Raw genomic sequence first — 21,953 nt, 5'->3', positions numbered from 1 at the left:
GGGGGGGTGATGTGGGTTTTCTTTTCTCTCTCAGTCACACACACAAATGAATGATTCCTTCCTCCTGTGCGCCGGGCAACGACATGTGCTCTCTGCACGCGCACTCAACTGTAAAAAGCCTCATTGTACCGTCGCTACCTGGCGACCTGTTCAGTCTGTCCCACAGCGTCTGCTCGAGCATCATTTTCATACTTTTTGCCTTGCAAATAACTTTTTATTGCAAGGCAGCTCAACAAATTTTTCCTTCCGGTATGAATTTTAATGTGGGTTTATATAGAAGCACATTTCCACCACTTTAGTTAAAAAAAAATGCATCTAAGTCATGATTATTAGACACTAACTCAAAATTATGCTTTAGTACAGACATGAGCAACATATGGCCCGAGGGCCAAAAGTGGCCCTAGGACAATCTCTATATGGCCCTCAATATTCTTAATTGAAAAGAAAACAACTTTAGAATAAGTTGATGAAAACCTGCTTTTTATCAATGAAACTTAAGTCTAAATTAAATACTACATCATAAACTGTTGGATTAAGAAAAGCCAAAACCTTTTTCCTGAAGTTATTGTTTCCAGAACTAGACTGAACCTTAAAGACTCCAAAAAGCAATTATATTGTGTTGTTTTTTGTTTGTTTGTTTTTTACATATTTAAGCTAAAACACATATTCTCTCAAAGGCCAGTTTACAAAGAAAGTCTTGTATTCCCAGATTATTGAGGAGACATTTTTATCAAGCATGCTAACTTTACGAGATAAAGCTTGCAATAAGTGTTCCAGATTATCTTAAAGAAAATCTATTTACTATTTCTATATGTGGCCCTTCAATGGCTTTAAATACCTTTATTTGCCCCTCTGGCAACAAAAAAAAAAAAAAGTTGCCCACCCCTGCTCTCTGTGTCCCTGTGATGGACTTGCAACCTGTCCAGGGTGTACCCTGCCCCTCGCACAGTGATTGCTGGACATGGGCACCGGAGACCCCCGTGACCCAAAATGGAAGAAGCGGGTAAAAGATAATGGATGGATGGATGGAAGATGGTATAAGTCATCATTTTGTGGTGGTACCTGAAAATATGTGCATAGAGGTATTTATTTATTTTATTTTGTGGCAGTAAAGGGCTTCCACAGTTTGATAGGGAGGAACTAGCAGAGGTTTAAGTTTAGACATGACATCAAAGAGGAAATCCACCAGTGACACAGAGAAACATTAACTTATTAGAGCATGACACTCTCCCACTGCAGGGATCAGAGGATCAAGCCATTTTTGGATACATTTAGGGGGCAGGTTTTGCTCCTAACCATTGAGACAAACTATTATCAGAATAAAAGTTATTTAGATATTTTAGTAAGTTTTCACTCTTTAAAGTGTGGATATAAATAGTTTTGTTAGAGCAGGGATCTGCAAATTGTGGCTGAGTTCTCTGCATTAAAGTTTCTTCACAATGGATACAATAAAACAAAAAAAAAATCAGTATGATGACATCAAGAATTATAAATTACTGTTTACATTTGATAAAAGCTTTGAATACATGTTGACGTAACTGAAGGTTTCTGCCTTTATGAAAGGAAATGCATCAAGTCACGGTTAAAATTCTATTAAACTAGCAAGATTTTTTAAAATTATTATTACCGTTTTTTTCGGACTATAAGACGCACCGGATTATAAGTGCAATATCAACGAACGGGTCTGTTTTCAGACATAAAAAGCACCGGATTATAAGGTGCATTAAGCAAAACAAAACCATTGGATAAGTCAAACTTTATTCAACTCATTCACAGTAACCACAGTTCAAGGTCAGTAAGCACAAACAGAATTAATACATAAGGCACACCTGATTATAAGATTCACTGTTGATTTTTGAGAAAATTAAAGGATTTAAGTGTGACTTATAGTCTATAGACTTATAGAAAAACATGGTATTTGGATACTTACTAATGTATCCATACATTCAAAAAATGCACATCAGGCTGCATAATTCAATATTTAGCTTTTATCCAAGGTGGTCTCCACAGCTTTTTTTTTTTTTTTTTGAGTTTTTCTTTCTTCAAACATTAAAAATACAAAAAATGTCAACAGTTTAAAACAAATCCTAGACTTCATATTGATTCATAAAACAATAAGTTATAGATTACATTCTGCACTTTACACCAGGTTTGTATGTCACATTTAAAGAACACTGACTGAGTTGTGTTATCTTTTTTCAAGGATCGGGTACATTTCAGAGCTTCTATGTTTCTATGTTGCTTCTATGTTTTGAGCAAATGAACAGAAATGTCTGATTTGATTGTAAAAATTGCAGATACCCTAGATAAAACAGAAAGAGGACAAATACAAATAAACTTAAAAAAAAGGTGGTTTAAACAGATTTTTAAATGAATTAGTGATGCGAGAGGAGCAGCTGAAAAAGGACACAAAACAGCAGACCAATGAGAGAGCTGCATGTCTGCTAATTAAAGGGACACTCCTGTAATTTGAAGCCTAATGGGTTTAATAGGAAAGACAACAAATGCATCAAATGACAGAGTTTAGTAATAAACCTACAGGCTTGATTTAAATTAGGTTAAAAACACAGTTCATTTTAGGACAAAACCATTGATAAGGCATGTTGTAAACTTAAGAGGCCGGAAATTAAATATTTTTTGTGCTTTTAATGTTTTCTGGAGTCATTCTGCAAAACGTCTCTGTTGACTCACCCAGTTCACTCGTCAAGTATGATAATGACATTTTTAGGACTTTATTATGCTTTTTAGGTTCATCAACAGCCCAGAGATGAGGTTAGAGATTATAAAAATATAAACTTTATTCAACCCAAATGTGACCCACTATATACTGACAAGTTAAAACAATGCAACACGGTCCAAACCATACCAGAAGAATAAAGTTTGCATCCGATATTTTCGCATCTAGTTGGGTCAATAAAGCTTTGTGTAAATCTGTGTTAGTGAGCACTTCTCCTTTGCCAAGATAATCCATCCACCTCACAGGTGTGGCATATCAAGTTGCTGATTAGACAGCATGATTATTGCACAGGTGTGCCTTAGGCTGACCACAATAAAAGGCCTCTCTAAAATGTCCAGTTTTAACACACAAAGCCACAGATGTGGCAAATTTTAAAGGAGCATGCAATTGGCATTGACTGCAGGAATGTCCACCAGAGCTGTGGCCCATGAATTGAATGTTCATTTATCTTGCGTAAGATGTCTCCAAAAATGTTTCAGAGAATTGGCAGTGCATCCAACCGGCCTCACAACCACAGACCATGTGTAACTGCACCAGCCCTGGACCTTCACATCCAGCATCTTCACCTCCAAGATCATCAGAGACCAGTCACCAGGACAGCTGCTGCAACAAAAAGAAATTCTGCACAAACTGTCAGAATCCATCTCGGGTAAGATCATCTGCATGCTCGTCCTACTCTGCAGGGTCTCCACCTGACTGAAGTTTGTCATCTGGAATGGGCAAATGCTCACATATAACAGAGTATATAGCATGTTGGAGGTGTCGTCTTCACAAATGAATCCTGGTTTTCGTTGTACAGGACAGATTGCAGACTGCATGTACGGAGTTGAGCGGTTTGCTGATCTCCATGTTGTGAATCGAGTGGCCCGTGGTGGTGGTGGGGTTATGGCAAGTGTAGGTTAAGAACAAACACAGGTGATGGTCTGTATTGAGGTCGGTTGGATGTACATTACTGCCAAATTCTCTGGACATTGACATTCCTGCAATCAGCATGCCAATTGCACGCTCCTTCAAAATTTGCCACATATGTGGCGTTGTGCAGTGATAAAACTGCACATTATTGAGAGGCCTTTTATTGTGGTCAGCCTATGGCACACCTGTGCAATAATCAGGCTGTCACACTGGTGGATGGATCATCTCTGCAAAGGAAAAGTGCTCAGTAACAGATTTACACAAACTTACGAACAATATTTAAGAAAAAGGTCTTGTGTACATAAAGTCTTACATCTTTGAGTTCAGCTCATGAAAAATGAGAGCAAAAAGAAGTTTATTTGTTCAGCGTATAAACTGTTCTCAGACCTTGACTGAGTTTTTTTTTTTTTTTGTTAAACTTGGATATGCACTGGGCCTTATTATGAATACAGATGTGATCAGCTCCTGTCAACACAATATTCTGAAGTCACACAACTAAATAAAAACATTAAAAAAAACAGCAAATGGAAATTAATCTAGCAATTTAAGTGATCTTCAATTTTTGCTGCATTTTCTTACAGTAGGAATGTCAAGACCATAATCTTCAAACAAGTCAGTAAATTATTGGAATGTAAAACTAGTGGAAAAAAATAATTTACCAAAACATATTTGGTCAAGAATATCGACTTGCAGGAGATCAACTTTATTTAACACTGAAAGTTACCCAACACTAGCGCTTCTTGAAGTTCCAAATAATTACTTTGCATCACGTCTAACAAGTGAAAGCGCAGGAGACGTGCTTTTAATGCTCATCTGCTTGAGAAAATCTCCTGCATTTAAATCTTTAGTTTTCACCATTTATTTAAATCAAGGTCCATGGTTGCATCAGTTATATGGAAATGTAAAACAATGTGATGCATTTATGAAATGAAATTAAAAAAAAAAAAAAAAAAAGTTTTTCAACTGGAAGTTTGTTTTGATCACGACTCATACTTTAACAGAGAAACACTGGACAGATGTTTCAAAGTTTAGTAGATTTGTTTCAACAGAGGAAATGATAGTTAAAATAGAGTCAAAACTATAAAGTTATTATGATTCAAAACTATAAAGCAGCTTGTAAATGAGACTTGACAACACATTGTGATTAAGAGTCCCCACACTGGTCAAGAATGTGCTGGAAATGTAAAACTGTGTAAAACGTGTAAAATGTAAAACGTTCAGATTATTATTTTTTTTAGTCTTCTGATGTTTACTGGCTGAAGCATCCATGCATGTTTTTTGCCCTTTCAATCAGAAATTAAACACTTCTGAGGTCTCACTGGTCGCTTCGCCTCACTCTCTTCAAGTAAGCATCCCAGCCCGCCTTTCTGTACGACTCGGCGGCTTCGAGCCTATCAGAAGCCTCTAAAACACCGCGTCCCACAATGATGACATCAGAGCCTTTGCTGTAGATAACCTCCTCTGGGGCCGTGTACTGCTGGCCCAGTGAATCTCCTGAAAGGGGAGGGAAATGGGAGATGGAAAAATGTATGAGAAGGTAACAATACTGGGAGAGCCAGATATAATTTATAGAACAACAGCGCCACCATGTGTCAGAAAAGTGTCATTTAAATTCTCCATTTATTTGAATCCTACCGTAATAGGTTGTGTGTAAATGTTAGCACACACATCAATACTGCACAAATACTTAAAATAAAGTGTTTATTTTCGTATATCATTTATATCTGTCATTAGAACCGTGATGTTAGTATTAAGTGATGCTGTAAATGGAATATATGCATGCAGATAAGGTTAGATTCGGTCAGTTCATGGCTAATTTCAGGAGTATAGCTGGGAGAGGACTATTCAAACTGGTAAACTAAGTACAAGTTCCCTATGAAATGTGCTATGCATAATTTAAAAGGTCATATTTTTCCATTACTAACCATGAACCATCAAAATAATTATGGAAACTACATCTAAATAACACAACAGAAAATTATATATTTGTATCAGCATTGGCGACCGGTCACATTTCTTGAAATGCCAGCATACTGAATATTACAAACATCTGTTTTTCCATATACATGCACAAATGTACATGCATGCATATAGTGCATTACAAAATAAGCAGATTTGAGATGCCAATGAAATAATAGGTTACAAAATGATCAGAACACAGTTAAATTTACCTTTAGCTTGCATCTGCACACCAGGTGTCATGTGGATGAACTCTGGCTTCTCTGTGATCTTTGAGCCACAAATGAATCCAATCACAAAGTCTGAATGCTCCTCCGTCATCTGCAGCTGCAGAGTCACAGAACAAACGTAAGCTGCTGTGAAGTTACAGGCACTGATCAGAAAAAGGCCTCAGCAGAAATGTGCTTACCACAGCCTTCGTGTATTCACCAGTGGCCAGAGAGCCCTGGGAGCTCATCTGTGCAATGAGCAAACAGCCACGCCCAAGAGGCTTCCCTACAGAACTCAGGCCCTTCACGACCCCCGGCCCCGGAACTGCATGGGCATTAACTACATGGGACCACGACGAGATCTGGAACACACCACCTGCAGAAGAAAAACATGAGGACCATGACATCAGACCCGTTCATTCAACCTTTATTTAGACAGGTAAATCCCATTGAGCCTCGAGGATTCATTTACAAGAGAGACCTGATTTCAACAAAGAATGATGACAACATATCCTGATGCATGCTCAATGATGACAACAATGAACAGCGACAACAATAGAGTTATAAAAAGGAAAACAGATTTTTTTTTTTACAAATAAGATGGCAAAAAAGTAACAAAAACAGCTAGATTATAAAGTGTATGTAGAAAACTAAAAACAGGAACATGTCTGCATTGGTCCCTGCCAGGAGTCCAACAGATTTTTAAAGCCACTTTTAGAGAGGTCAAGGTCGAGAGCTTCAAATCTTTTTGTAAGATGTTCCAGGAAACAGGAACGGAGTAGGAGAAGGCCCTTTTGCCAAGTTCAGTCCGCACTGAGGGAACACTGCAGGTAATAATGTCCTGAGAGTGCACGCTGTAGCTGCACTCACGCAGAGACATGTAGGAGGAGATAACTATAAAGATGAACAAGGCCAGGCTGATTCTGGCAGATCCTGATCACAAGACCTGCGCGATATATACAGTACACGGTGGAAACGATAAACATTTAGCCTACAATAGAGATCTGTATTCTACCGGCTAACTAATGCTGTGTCTGATGTAAAATCAGAGTTGTCAGATTTGTTACTTTTTTTAGTTAAACTGTGAGTGAGTGGTGTTAGTCTTTTCTTCGAAAGCTAAGTAGCGAAACTACAAGCTAATTACGGCCGGCTTGCAGTAGTGTTGCCGTATTCGGACACATGCACAAAACATTGTGTTCCGTCGAAAGTTGTTTTTTTCCGTCGAAAGTTAAAGTGTTGGTCAGCTTTAGAGAAACCTGCTCTCTGATCTGTACAAGAACGCTGTGTTGTGTGATTTTACTGCGAGACCCTCTGGTCAAAGCCACAGAGGAAACTGGTCGCCATTTTGTGTCAGCTCTCCATTAAAGCAGAAGGAGACGCCCACTAGAGGGTTGGAGGGTGAAGTGTTTCAGTGTAAAATGCTGCTCTGTTGCTGTTCATTTCTTAAGTGAGAAGACTGGAAACTGTTAAGAGTTAACAACATATTCTTTTGTTTAAAACATATGGCTAAAACTACATTTGATATATTTTGCACTACAAGAAAGAAGCCTAATACTTGATTTGTTAATTATTTAAAAACCCTCTGGACCTAGTAGTGGAATTTTCTTAATTGAGATTATTTTGTGGTATAGCAGTTTTCAAAATAAATTATGGCAAAAGGACACCCTATGCTTTTTTTTCATTCCTATTGCAAGTTTTATTCCAAAAACATATTGTGATATATATCGTTATCGCCACCCTTCACAATATATATTGTGATATGAATTTTATGCCATAATCACACATCCCTACTGATCACCCACTCCATGGTGAGTTCAGGTTGCTTCCATCTGGACGCAAGTATCTGCTGCCCAGATGTAGGGCGAGATCAGGCTTCTCAATGAACAGTGATCATTTCTGCACCGCTATATTAATGACTCACTGTCATGTCTAGTATGGATGGGGCTAACAACGACCCTAACGATCCTCTATTGTGAAGACTGTGAGGTCAATCTGCATGTGCCAATCTCCATTATGCAAGCTTAGACAACACCACAGCTTTATAACTTGAATCCCACACTCCTTATTTCATTGAATTAAGAGAGCTCCTCGGATGAGAAGCGAAACGTCTTCAGTTACAAATAAAGTCCAGTTGTTTTGTTTTTAACTTTTTGGGTCTAGTATGGACGTTTTGTGTGCCTACTGACTGTGAAACAAATTGTGATTGGGGATAATGAAGATTCTTGAACTTAAAACTTAAATGACTAAAATCCTCTAACCTTCATATTGATGCTTGACTGTATTCCCAATATCAGCAAACTTGCGATCTTCAAATATGAGGAAGTTGTGTTTCTCAGACAACGCCTGCAGTTTCTGACTGACAGCTGGAGTGTAGTCCTGCAAGCACACAGAACAGCATTAGTTGATAAAATGTAGCAAAGTTCTCCATGTAAAAGAAAACTTCTCATGCACCTTCAGGATGTCTACATGAGTCTTCAACATGCAGATTGTTGGACCAAGAGACTCTGCCAGCTGCAGCAGCTCCTCGCTGCAGGTCACATCAGCAGAAACACAGAGGTTAGACCGTTTCTCCTCCATGATCTTCAGCAGCTTTGATGCCAGGGGGTGAATGTCTGCAGACAAAATGAAGTTTTAGTGTTCCAAACTGGAAAGGATATTTGAACGATTTAAAAGACACTACATACTTGGCAACTCAGCTCTGGCTGCGTAGCTCAGCTCTTGCTTTGGTTCCACACACGGCTTCTTGGCAGCTGGAACGTTACTGCCTTTTTCCTTCTTATTAGAGCTGAATGAGAGAAGATTAAAATAAAGTTACAGAGCCTTATATAAGCATGCAATGAGGTAACAAGCTAACTGAACTCAAAAACAAGAATAAAAAAAGTTCACAATACTATGGAGGTCTTGAGCTACTTTTTACTTTTCTTATATTTTTATTTCCAAGAAGACTCTTTTAATCCCCTTTTAAAAAGTTAGTTGAGCAGTTGTTCCTCATGCGTCATTAAAATACATCTTTAAGCACTTTGTTTCTCGAAGCCCATCACAGAGATAAAGGTTTCCATTTTTTAATGAATCATGAAAGGGCTAAGGATTACTCCATTGTGTTATAGAACACATAAAGCAGCAATTTTGCACCAACCAGGTGATTCCCAACAGAACAAAATCTTGATATAGAGTAGATGTAGGCCTGTCATGATAAATTTTGCTGGGCGATTAATTGTCTCAGAAATTATTGTGATAAACGATAATATTGTTTGAAATTTGACAATAATTAATATTCATCAAATTTAAGAAGAAATGTTGGCAACTTGTTGTGTGTAATATCTTTTTTGACCACTAGATAGCAGTAGAAGACAGTTTGAACTGAAGGATGGATAGTGAGGGAGAGAGCAGTGTGTTTTTAAGAAAATGGAAGGGAGGCCCCTTGACGTGACATGGGCTGTCTCTTCTTCCTGTTTTTCAGTTCTCAAAATGGCGGACGCTCTGTGTGGTTTGAGCTCTTTAGCATAGCATTTGTCACACAAAGCTTTTAATAAAAATAAAAACAAAATCAGTAAACACGTTCTCGGCTTCTTTTTGCAGAGAAAAACAACTTTTTAGACGAAGGCACAAATTTCAACCATGAATTTTGGAGTTTCGATAAGATGGAGGTTTTTCCCCCTGAGGTCAGCCTGTTAGCTTAGCTCGTAGCTTAGCTTCTCAGCTTAGCTACTTTTAACAACCCAAAAACGCAATTTTGGACGGTTAAAACGGATTTTAAAGAAAAGAGAAAGGAAGGGTCAGTGAAGAGCACCGGAGTTGAGCCTTTTGTCATCCAGTGTCTTGAGTAGAAAGAGAGACACGAAGAAACAATAGAGCCGATAAATGAAAATTATCGACCTCATTTTAATTTATCATGCGATTAATTGATTTATTGTTTATCACGACAGGCCTAAACATGATCAACTCTCTAGGTCCCATTTCTTAAAGATATAAATTTAAATAATGTGTATCCCAAAATGACAGTTCTTTTATGACTTGCCAAGTAATTATTCTGTCTAGATCCATTTTTTTAGGAATCAATATACTGTGACAAAATATGCTTAAATGTTGAATACGACAAAAAGACAGAAGCTTAACCAAAACAAACACCAAGAGTCTGAGAAACCAGACAGAACAACAAAAAGGTTTGTTTCCTGTAGATGGTACATTACCTGAAAGTGTTATTGTTGAGGATGAACTTGCGAACGCTCTGGGCGGTTTGGTCATCGATGCGTTCAGCTGCATGCAGCACATCAAGCAGCTTGAACATGGAGATGACAGGGAAGAGCCTGATCCCATGAGAGGCCAACATCTCCACACCGCCTTGCTCTCGATCCATCAGAACAATGGCATCTGTCACCTGAAACAAATAAAAACTTTTAACAAGAACTATCACCTGTAAAAATGTTAAGCGATATAAACTGTTATGATTCTATACCATCAGCCCTTCTTTTTGGAGGACTTCTGCTGTCTCCAGGATGCTGCTGCCACTGGTCACTGTGTCCTCAATGATTAAACATGTATCACCCTCATGAAATGCCCCCTCCACCAGCCGCTTGGTTCCTATTACAGTACAAAAATAAAATAATCAGCCTCAGCAGGAAATAAATTGACCCACAACTATGCGCCGTTAGAAAGCTAAACATTTCAGCGGCTGCAAACCAATTACAAAAAGCTGAAGGTTCTTTCTGTTTTAATAAGTCAATAAATTCTGCCTGGTTTACCATAGTCTTTGGCTTCTTTTCGCCTGATGAGCATAGGGAGATCATGTCTTGAGCAGATAATTGTGGCCAGGGGGAGGGCTGTGTATGGAACACCACACACGGAGTCAAACTGAAGGCTCTCTTGTTGCACTCGCTGGTAGAGGAGGCTTGACACCTGCAAACAAAAACAGAAGGTGACACAAAGGGGCTCTTCCCTGTCGACTCCTCTAAGGCAGCCACAGCCACTATGGGAGTGTGCTGCTTGTAGGACTAAGCTTGTCGTGGCACCTCGGACTGACGAAGTCCTTTGGATGAAGGACGAAACAGTTCAACAAAAACAAATAAAATAAAATAAACCGTCCAGATGACCTGACTGAACATTGTTGGATTTTTTTTTTACCTGGATTATTGAGCATGGACTTTGATATTTTGAACCACTTTGGCTGTGGCTGCCTCAGAGGAGTCGGCAGGGGAGAAGGCGAGACCCAGAAACCATCTTATCACCAGCAAACTGGTTGGTCCACTATGTGAGTGTGCCACTTGTGGAACTCAGTTTTTTGTGGCTCCTCGGACTGATGAAGTCCTTTGGATGAAGGACGAAACAGTTCAACAAAACCAAAAAAATAAAAAAACGTCCAGATGACCTGACTGAACATTTTTGGAAATATATACAAACCATCCTTCAACATTATTTCTTCAAGAACAGAAAAGTGAGGCAAGAAACCTTTGAACCCTTTCAATTTAGTCTCGATCCCAATTCCCTCTATTGAACCTACCCCGTTAACCTTTCAGAGATAAGGAGTTTACTGTTTTTAAGTAGCAGTCTACAGTATTTCTTCAGGCAGGGTGTTAAGAGTCATTTAACTTAGATGAGAGATGTGCTCCTGTGGACAACTAAACCCTATGAAAATGAACAGTCTCGACTGGGCCACTTATTAAATCAGGGCTGTCCAATTTTAGTCCTCAAGAGCCACTACCTTGCATGTTTTATCTCTTTCCTGCTCACCTGTTCTGCAGAAGCCTGTTAATATTCAAACAAGGTGTGTTGGAGCAGACAAACTTCTTAAACATGCTGGGTAGTGGCCCTCTAGGACCAGGATTGGTCATCCCTGGCATAAATAACACCAAACCCATCTTCAACTTCATTCCAGGACATGTACTTTTTTTAATATGGCACAATGTATATATGCCCCACCAGTTGTACATGTGACCCTTCACTGATTTCTTGTTGTGCTTTGTCGTTGTGGGCTTCTACTTGTATGCATTTCCTTGCATGTGCAATAAAACAAAGCATACAGAATGAGAATGTTTTCCATACTTGCAGTAAAGCTAGGCACCTGTTTAAAGTGGAGCAATTAATTCAATTAGACAGACGGAAAAACAGCAATTATTTTATGCATCTGCAAATACAGAGCTCAACATTCTTACTTGCTTACCACTGATAAGATGTTTAAACTTCAATGAGTAAACTGACTGATAATAAATGACTGGTGGAGAAAGAAGGCGCACGTGTGCACAAACTATTTCCAAGACTAAACGACGTAAGGTGTAGCTAGCAGGTTCGTGCCTTTTAAAAGTGCAGAAGTGAAATATCTCGTAGTTGCTGCTGTTTTATTAAACTGTAAGAATGTCAATAAACTAATGTAGCACGTGCTTACCTGATTCATGAGAGCAGGGTAGGACACCAGGACCCTCAGGTCGATATAAATCGGCGTCAACAAGCCGCTCTTCAGTTTGTATTCGCCAAACTTCACAGCGTTCACGTCGTGGAGTTTCAGAATCAAAGCGTCCATGGAAATGTCCTCCATTATTTAGTATCCAGGAGTTGCAGCTTTACTTTCCTCAAACTTTAACGACGCCACGGAATCGCAACTCCCTTACGGCGACTTGGTGGTGACATACACTTCCGTTCCGTTTTCAAAATAAAACAAAACTTGGCAAATGTTAAAAGTAAAACATTAAGACTGTAATAAAAAAGCGTTTCTTGGAAGATAAAGACCACATTTATCTCTTTACCACTAAGCGTTAGATTTAAAAAAAAAAAACTCCACGGTGGTAAAACACATTTATTTCACTTGAGTTGATTTATTCTGAAAAAGCCTATTTCGGAAGTTAAAACAACCTCGCCACCATCTTGTTCAGGGCTTGTTAAACGGGTCTGACCCATGCATGCATGCATGCATGCTTGTATATATGCATGTATGCTTGTATGCATGCATGGGTCAGACCCGTGTGTATTTACATGCATGCATTTATGTATGTATGTATGCATATATGCATTTATGTGTGCATGCATGTGTGCGTGCATGCATGTGTGCGTGCATGTGTGCGTGCGTGCATGCATGCGTGCGTGCATGTATGCGTGCATGCATGCATGTATGTATGTATGCATGTGTGCATGCATGCACGAGCCAGATCCATGCATATATGCATGCATTTATGTATGCAATGTATGTATATGTTTGTGAGGACCATTTTTGAACACATACTACATTATGAGGAGGACCAACTGCTCTTTTTGAGGACCAAAGCCCGGTCCCCATAAGGTTCAATTGGTGGGTTAGGGGTTAGGACTAAGGTGTGAATTGAAGATGGGTTAGGTTAAGGATTAGGTATGTAATGGTAATGGCTAGGTTTAGGGTAAGGGTCAGGATTAGGCAAATGAAAGAAATTTGAATGGAAGTCAATGGAAAGTCCACAATAGCAAGACAAACCTGTGTTTGTGTGTATGTATGTATGTTTTTATGTATGTATTTGTGTATGTAGAAATAAGTTTTTGTCTTATACAGTATTTTATTACCATACCATACCATTTTATTTATAGAGCACTTAAAACTGTTCAGTGATTTGTAGTAATGCAGGAGTATTTTGAACTGGATTCGAAGGTGAACCGGTAGCCAGTGCGGTGAGGCCAAAACTGGTTTAATGTGCTCTCTTAAAAATCGGTCTGCTGCATTCTGGACCAGTTGTAGTCGTGCAATGGAGGTCTGACTGATACCAAACAGGAGTGAATTGCAGTAATCAAGCCTAGATGTAATGAATGCATGTATTACTGTCTCCAGGTTATTTTTGGACAATATGGGCTTCAGTTTAGACAGCCGCCTCAGTTGGAAGAAACATGATTTAACAATCATGTGTACGTGATTGTTAAGTTTCAGGGACGGGTCCATTATCACTCCCAGATTAGCGACTCTTTGTTTTTCTGACAGGGTTAGAGCAGAGAGGTCGATGCAGTGGTTTGTGATCGTGTCATTGGGAGGGAACAACATGACTTCAGACTTCTTTTCTTTGAAACTTAAGAAAGTTAAAGCCATCCAGTCCCTGATGTCAGCCAGGCAGTCGAGCAGAGGTTAAATAGAGCATGTACCATTGTGACAATGGTCATTACTAACAATAAAACCAAACTTTACTTAAAAAATAATGTACATTTTGGATTGTACTGTATTGATTTATTTATTATTTCAAGGAAATTACATGTAATGGAACATTATTTATTTATTTTTAAGTCAGATGCATACTCTGGGTGTTAGAAACCAAGCATTTTGCAAACCATTGTATTATTATGGTTTTAAATGTTGAACTAATTTACTTCCATCCATATGTATATCTGCACCAAGAATGTATGGTACAGTACTGTTTAAAACTATTAATAACTTACAATTACAACAAACAGACTGCAATTTGTTTTCTCTTTTGAGTTTATTATAAAGATTTTGTCCACAGTAGTTCAGAATCCGGCACCAACAATAAAAACAAGTTAATCAAAAAATAAGTTCACACCCCCCAAGCATTGAGCATAATGCCTAAATAAAAAAGGGGGATAAATAGAAATATAAACATGTAATCAAAATATATTTCACTTGAAAACATTGCAAATTTTTCATCAGTTCAACTATTGCTCAAGGAGTTTTGAGTTTAACAGTTGTAAAGGTGTTATAATTTGTTTTACAAAGAAAACCTTAGTTTGCAGATGATGACCACATATACATGAACTGAAAAGAGTACACAGCAACGACAGCCGAGCAAAATAACATCACATGAAAGCTAACAGTGCTCATCTTTTATTATAATGAAGTAAAACCACAAAAATACTGACCATCATGTTTGTCTGGATCAGTACAACTCAAATAAGGAGTTTTAGGCAACAATAAAATACTGTATGGCTTCAGCGTCGTTTCAATAACATTTTTTTCTGATGTAGAAATATCCAAGAACCCACAAAATACATTCTACAATTACCTACAAGACTTTTGAATACGAATTAGCCACAATTAATCTTCTAAAAATAAAACATACATAAACATTTTAAAAGGTGGCTGGTGTCATCACAAGAAAACATAAAAAAAAACCTCACAATTTATATGAAAAAAAAAATTTTGGTTTGAAAAAATAATTAATATGGAATGTGGTGAAAGTTGCAAAAGCCCATTTAATAATAAAATATACAGAGTTGCACTGCATATTGTGTGTTCGTGTTTGTGTGTGAAAAGAACAATGTTTCTTGAAGAGTTCGAAGTGATAAAGCAGCAGAACTTTCATTGTGACAGAAATGTGTTAAAAAAAAAGTCCAAATAAATTCAGTTTTTATGGTTGAAAAGTTGATCAAACCCAAATAATTATAATAAAAAAAAAAAACGTTGAGCAGATCTTTGGTAAGTCACAAAGTTTGTTGCGGTGAAAACCACTAAAGGCACAAAACTGACAGAAACAATATTTTCTAAAGCACCAGGAGGAGGAAGCGTCCTTCTTTAAATGATGACATTGTGAGTGGTCTCACTTCCTTCCTTCCTACTTCTTCTCCAACTCTGAGGGACTATGAGTGTCAGCCAGCAGCTCTGGACTTAAACACTCAATCGGACAATGGATGTTCTGAAAGAAACAGGAACACAGTTGATCAGTTGAAGCAGTTTATCTTTTAGGCGCTAATATAAATAAAGTTATTCTCTAACAAAGCAAAATAAATGCAGCAACATTTTTAAGGCTATAAACTTATTGTGTATCCCAGCTGAAATAAAATTAAAATTACTATAGATAACAAACAGTAACGTTTCTGAAAATTAGCATACAGCAGTGGCGATTTTAGCCTCTTTTTTTGGGGGTGCTCAAGCACCCTTAAATTTTACCTCGGCAATACTGTCTGTATTGTGCACTGCAATACAGTTGTCAACTGGGGGTGGCGGGTGTTTGAATGCGTGAAAGAAGTGTAGCGTGCTCTAGTCACACAAGGAGAACGGTTGGTCAGGCTACTTCTTATAATAATAATAATAATAATAATGTGTTATGTGTTGTCATCATTGTATGTTCCCATACAATGGCAAAAGTGGCTCTCTGCATTTAACCCATCCACCCCCCAGGTGGAGCAGTGGGCAGCTATTGAGGGCGCCCAGGGAGCAATTGGGGATAGGGTGTCCTGTTCAGAGACACCACGAGATGTGCAATGACTGGGGATCAAACCTGGGACTTTCAGGTCCCGAGTCGGTTGCCCTACCTCTACACCATCTCGGCCCCCGTTGTGCCATTAACTCTAAAATAGTTATTGAATTGTGTTTACTTAGTAGTAACAACCCCTTAAATTACACCAGAATGCAGGAAATGGCATCTACTTTATTCACAATTTTATACAATTTTATTCAAAAACTTCTGAGGTAGGACCCCCCCACCCCCCACCCCCCCCCCCCAAAAAAAAAAAAAAAAAAAAACACATTTCATTAAACCTTCATTTATACAGGTTAGTCTCGTGGAGTCACAAGGACTCAATTTCAAGAGAGACCAACATTACAAATGCTTCTGGTGGTAATGGCTACTGCATTGTTCAACCCAAGAGCCATTATCAGTGCTTGGGTCTAAGCACCCCTAAAGGTCAGATTCTAGAAATGCCCCTGGCATACAGTATGGCAGTCTGTTCATGACACTGACCAGTTTACGTAGAGCATTTTCTCTGTAGCGGTCAAAGATGTCTGAAGAAACAGGCTGAAGGAGATCAGCCTCCACATTAGCCTGTCCTCCAGGCCTTCTGCAGTTCTCACATCTCCAACCCTTTAAAAAAAAAAAAAAATCAGGTTAATGTACACAGCTAACATTAAAAAAAAAAAACAGTAATAATTTTTCTATGCTGTTTTTCAAGCAAAGCTATACAAGAAAAGTATTCATTTTCTACCGTCTTACACCTTTTTGACCCCTATAAAGCAGTGCAGCTGTTATTTCTTACCTGCTGACCTCCATAGCAGGTACAGGTGCAGATGGCACCCATGTAATCCTTCTGCCACTGTTTTCCAACCTGGTACATCTTACCATCATCATAACACGTGGACTCATCTGGAGAATGAAGTTGGATAATTAAAGATCAGCTATACTGAATTATACTAAGAATTCACTTGAATGAGAGTCTTATAATGTTTGGTGTATAACGTAGCAAACTTACGGGGTTCACATTTGAATTCTCCCTTGCCGTTGCCCAGGCAGATGCAGCTTGTCATGTGACCATTCTCGGCATGGCGGTCCCACTTTTCTCCGATGCGGTAATTATTACCGTTGTCATGGCACCACTCTGTAAAAGGGAGCAGCAACAAACAAAGGGACAGAAACAGAGACGAAAAAGGAGCGATAAGAAGAGGAGGGACAAACATTTTAAAGTGTGCTCATCATAATAAGAAACAAACCTTTACTCATGGACAGATTCAGTTCAGAAAACAAAGACAGATATATGTTTTTGATTCCCAGAGTAATGCACTAAATATCATCCAGTGATTGAACTTGAACTCGACAGGTGATCTCATTTCCTGGTATTGTCAGATTAACTCTGAACATCTATGGACAATACAAGTCACTGAGATCCCTGCAAAGTTTTCACAGCTGAGCAAAGACGACATCATGGGCATCCAACAGACAGACTTAAGTGCAGTCAAAAATAGTGAAACTTTGTCTAAAAGCTTCTTTACAAACATAAAGTTATTATAAACTGCTAATAACATTGCTGTAAATTGTCATGGCTGGCATTTATTATTCCAAGCTGTAGAACAGAAAACATTCACTGAATGCTTCTACTGCTTTTACTATAGCAAAGGAATTTACAACACATTTAATTGTCTTGTTTATGATTAACACTCATTTCCATCATTGACAATCCTTCCTATAAATTCCTTATGGGTAAGTCACATTATTATTGTTTTTTGTAATTCTATGGTGTGCTGCCGGCTGTTTTGCAGAGATTTGTGTTATTAAGCCACTCACTGGATGAATCACACCTAAAATGTCCGCTGTTGAGCCCCAGGCAGCGGCACCACAGCTTGAAGCCCGTCTCAGACATGCGCTCCCACTCCGAGCCCACCTCGTGGTACGTGTGTGTGAACGTGTCGTAACACACATCCTGGTTGGTGGCAACAGGAAGATCACCTGGAACTTAGTGAAGAAAAATAAAAAGTTAGAACTATTTATTTTGCTTTATAGAGCAACACAGATGACGGATACAAACTTTATTTTATTTTTTTATTAAAACTAGATTTATTGCAATTTTATTATTAAAACAAGATTGATAACACTAGGTTTATAATGCAAACAACTGATCAGTTTTGGTTTATGTCATCATGTTTATGACAGCATGTCTGTGTCTGTGCATGATGTTGTTAGCAAAATATCACATCAAGGTTCAATGTTCTTTATTGTCATTCGCATCACATGTGGTACATGAGGTGGAACGAAACTGTGTACTCAATGTTCAGTTACACCCAAAAATAGCAAAAATATAAACTATATAAAAAAGAAAAAAACAGTATACAAGAATCAAGGTATACGCTAAACAATAATAATATAATATAATATAATATAATATAATATAATATAATATAATAAGTTGTATTAAACAGCAGCCTGAACTGGAGTTGAACAACTATATTTTAAAAAGTCAACTTTAACATGATAAAAGTTGAGTCAACGTCAACTAGTTGATGACGTCATAGGAACTCAAGACGCTATATCATATTCGCAAAAGAAAAACAACAAAAAAACGTAATTTATTATTTACAATACAAAAAGAACAACAAAACATTGGGTGTATATTTATGCTCCTACTATTTATCATACTGCAAATGAGTCACAGGAAAACCAAAACTATTATTAAGCTGCAACAGTGAAAGAAACGTGCAGCACATAAAAAACAAGGCTAAGAAGAGCGGGCAGGCAGTGGTTGACTCCACCACCACCACCTTCCCCGCTGTTCTTAGTTTTATTTGATTTAATCCACCATTGTGGATTGGGTGGAATGGAACTGAGGGCAGCGGGTCATATATATATATATATATATATATGGGGGGGTTTGTACGTCTTTTAACTGGCCTGTCAGCGCGGCTGGTGGCAATCCAAATTGGTTCATCAGCCGTGTGTGTCCGTTGATGCAATCAAAAGCCCGACACCAACCTGGCTTGCCCATCCAGCACATTATTTTAGCTCGAGCCGGGCAATGCCGTGTTAGAAATGACAGCTCTACCGCCCTACTGTTTTTAGTTTTATTTTATTTAATCCACCACATGGATTGGGTGGAATAGAGTTGGGAACAGCAGGGTGGGCGGTGGTGAATGTGATTAGTCGCCGTGAAGTATAAAAACTTGTGAGATGTCCTAGAATCAACTAGTCGACTAGTCTATTCAACCCCTAGACTAAACATGAGTGTATTGTTAGCAGATGGATGGATGGATGGTAGGTAGGTAGGTAGGTAGATCTCTGTAGGGAAACTGGTTTGCAACACTGTCAGCAGGCATTTTTATAAAGGACATACATATACAAGCATACATTAACATCCACCATTACAGCAAAGAAGTTTGAGACATCTTTTTATTACCTTTTTTATGTATTTAATGATTGAATTGCTTGTGGTATGAAAGAAAATGTTGGCCTGTTTCTTGAGAATAAATGAAGGCAGTACCTGGTGGGTAGATGGGTATGAATAAAGCAGCTTATGGGTAGGAAATCAGTAGCATGGATAAAGTGTCAAATCTCCAATTAAAGTTGAAAACTTAAATTTAGTGAAACATGAAACACTAGATTAATTTGAATGAATCTCTCGATAAGCAGTCATTTGATGTACAGCTTCAAATGATTTATACTGTATTTGAAGTCTACTTGATTCAATATAGCTACCACAGCTAATGAATCTTGATAAAACACACAAAAAAAGGGTAAAACTCAGTAAATTTGACAAACATTGCAGTAAAATTTAGTTTGCTTGTAGTTCAGAGTGCTATTACACTTCACATGATCTTTGTTTTAAACTTGGGCATGCATGGCAGCAGGTGATTCACATTCTATAAATGAATGACAGGTTGTTGTGACGCTGCAGGCCAGCAGTCACTCGTTCATGGATGAAGATGTTCACATCCTTGATAGAGAGGGACGATGGTTTGAGAGTGGAGTGAAGGAGCCATGTTTGTGAAGAGAAACTGTCCATCATTGAACAGGGGTGGAGGCCTCCGTGTCCAACTGTCACCCTCTTACAATGCTGTTATTGCTAGGATCACTCAGCCCTCTGTGAATAGCAAGTGGCCATCAGGGCACTAACGATCAGTCGTTAGGCTGATGCTCCTCCTTCATCATGTGAACAGCTAGTTTTGGCTGTCACCAACAAAATCGTTGATCCACTACGAGAAGTGAATATTTATAAGACTGAGTTTACTGCAGCTCCTCAGACTGAAGAAGACTTTTGGATAAAAGACGAAACATTTCAACATTTTGTTTTTAATCCGTCTATGGACTTAAATTAACTTTGTTGGATTTTTTTCTACCAGGATTAATGAGCATGCATCATTATAGGTTGATATTTTTATTCATGTATTTATAAGCTGTAGAGTTGAGAACAGAAAATCCTCGGGCAGTAAGAAGCATTGTACCTGCGTTGCCAACTGTTATGACATCCTCTAGGACCGTTTCTTTAGCCCCCTCCTTCATCGCCTCCACAACAACATTATAGGACGCTCCGGACGTGAGTCCAATCAGTGTGGCGCTGTTGGAGGTGCCGGGAAGACGCATCTGCGTGAAAAACAAGACGAGAAGTGAGACAGGATTCTTCTTTACTGTCTGACTCGAAGGCATCATGAAGGTTAGCGTGAACACCTGGAAGCCGTTTTCCTCCAGTGTGATCGGGTTACAGGACACTTCATATTCCGTTGTTTCGGGGATTGGTTGCCAGGAAATGGTCGTGACCGTCTTTGCTTCTTGGGGCAACTCTGTTTCGTTGTCAGGGAAACCAAAAGCAAGACCTGGCAGAGGGCTGTCACTCACCTGCACAATTCAAAAAAGCAAGAACGTCATGGACAAATAATTTCAGGAACGATTTAAGATGCTAAGCACATTAAGCTTAAGAAGTTAATTTGAGTTTCACGCACCTTGACCAGGGGTACTCTGTTTCCATCAGGGCCAGCGACAGGAATAAAGACCAGGGGCTCTTTGAGAGTGGGTCTCTGGCCTTCTTTGGGTTCATTGTAGGAACCATGCAGTCCATTATTGGGGCGCAAGTTCTGATATTCTGTATAGATGTGCTGACTATGCTGACCCGGTTGGTTCTGACCACCTGTACCAGCCAGGTGGACATGGTTGGAGTCAAAACTGTGCATGCAAAAAACAGAAGGCAATGCAAATGTAAAAAAAAAATAAAATAATAATAATAATAACCAGCGAAAATTCAGATAAGATGTAACATGTTCAGCTAAAAAATGTTGGTGAGTTGATTGAATAATTTTCATGTGGTCCTGCAGACACTCACATCTTTATGTCAAAGGACTCTGGGACATCCAGGATGTCGGTGCCGGGTCGATTAGGAACAGGAAGTTGAGGCAGCTCAGGTACCAACAGCTGGTGAACAGATGAGTAGTCCGGCTCTGATGATGTAAAGAGAAACATTCATGCTCTTTGTTAGTATTTGGATAAAATTTGAGAAAGACAAGATGGTCTGAACTGTGTTCTGAGTTAAATGATGTTCCAAGTCATTCTAAACGATGCTTACAATACAAAAATAAATGTTTAAAAGGCAGCTGAATCTTTTTTTGCCTGTAGCATCAAAAGGACAAAAGTGCCTCTCAAAACGCCATACATTGATTAATACATTGATTAATACATTGATCTATGTGTATGTTGTGTATAATTTTAGTGTCAATCTATTCAAAGTATTATGCTTTTTAATGTTACTTGCCTTTTTATATGCCATAATAAAACACATGGTCATTTTCAACAATTTTCTCCATTGAATTCTAACCATACAGTAGTACAGAATAATAAAAAATAAATAAATAAAAATAATGTACAATAATTAAATCTACTATGTTGTTATTCAAATTAGTTTTAGTGTGTGATTTAACAGCATAAATGACATATATATATATATATAGATAGATAGATAGATAGATAGATAGATAGATAGATAGATAGATA

At 38.4% G+C, this 21,953-nt stretch overlaps 2 protein-coding genes across 2 annotated transcripts in view; both read right to left on the bottom strand.

Annotated features, from left to right (window-relative positions):
- Positions 1-4,932: 4,932 nt before the first annotated feature.
- Positions 4,933-12,378, bottom strand: umps (uridine monophosphate synthetase). Its single transcript, XM_037686337.1, has 10 exons — positions 12,197-12,378; positions 10,560-10,713; positions 10,274-10,398; positions 10,008-10,195; positions 8,502-8,602; positions 8,269-8,429; positions 8,076-8,193; positions 6,018-6,193; positions 5,821-5,935; positions 4,933-5,143 (listed from the first exon to the last, which is right to left on the bottom strand). The coding sequence occupies exons 1-10, from the start codon at positions 12,344-12,346 to the stop codon at positions 4,965-4,967; spliced, it is 1,467 nt and encodes a 488-aa protein (XP_037542265.1). The 5' UTR covers positions 12,347-12,378; the 3' UTR covers positions 4,933-4,964.
- Positions 12,379-15,008: 2,630 nt separating this feature from the next.
- Positions 15,009-21,953, bottom strand: part of fn1a (fibronectin 1a) — a 37,641-nt gene continuing 30,696 nt past the window's right edge. Inside the window, exons 41-49 of the mRNA XM_037686866.1 lie at positions 21,289-21,403; positions 20,912-21,131; positions 20,640-20,807; positions 20,417-20,555; positions 17,769-17,936; positions 16,960-17,085; positions 16,747-16,853; positions 16,455-16,574; positions 15,009-15,407 (exon numbers count right to left, since the gene is read on the bottom strand). Of these exons, the coding sequence (XP_037542794.1) occupies positions 15,327-15,407; positions 16,455-16,574; positions 16,747-16,853; positions 16,960-17,085; positions 17,769-17,936; positions 20,417-20,555; positions 20,640-20,807; positions 20,912-21,131; positions 21,289-21,403 (1,244 nt within the window). The 3' untranslated portion in view covers positions 15,009-15,326. The remainder of the gene's footprint in view (positions 15,408-16,454; positions 16,575-16,746; positions 16,854-16,959; positions 17,086-17,768; positions 17,937-20,416; positions 20,556-20,639; positions 20,808-20,911; positions 21,132-21,288; positions 21,404-21,953) is intronic.

This window comes from Nematolebias whitei, chromosome 13 (genome assembly GCF_014905685.2).
Source record: "Nematolebias whitei isolate Nwh7 chromosome 13, NemWhi1, whole genome shotgun sequence".
NCBI classification, from domain to species: Eukaryota; Metazoa; Chordata; class Actinopteri; order Cyprinodontiformes; family Rivulidae; genus Nematolebias; species Nematolebias whitei.
This window is presented reverse-complemented; position numbering and strand designations above follow the sequence as displayed.

What these genes read in the sequence shown, in the direction of transcription:
- umps (XM_037686337.1), bottom strand. Translation starts at nt 12,346, where the DNA reads ATGGAGGACATTTCCATGGACGCTTTGATTCTGAAACTCCACGACGTG. An exon ending in ACCCTGCTCTCATGAATCAG is followed by an intron (nt 10,714 to 12,196) that starts GTAAGCACGTGC and finishes TTTTGTTTGCAG; the next exon opens with GTGTCAAGCCTCCTCTACCA. An exon ending in AGTCAAGCATCAATATGAAG is followed by an intron (nt 6,194 to 8,075) that starts GTTAGAGGATTT and finishes TTTCTTCTGCAG; the next exon opens with GTGGTGTGTTCCAGATCTCG.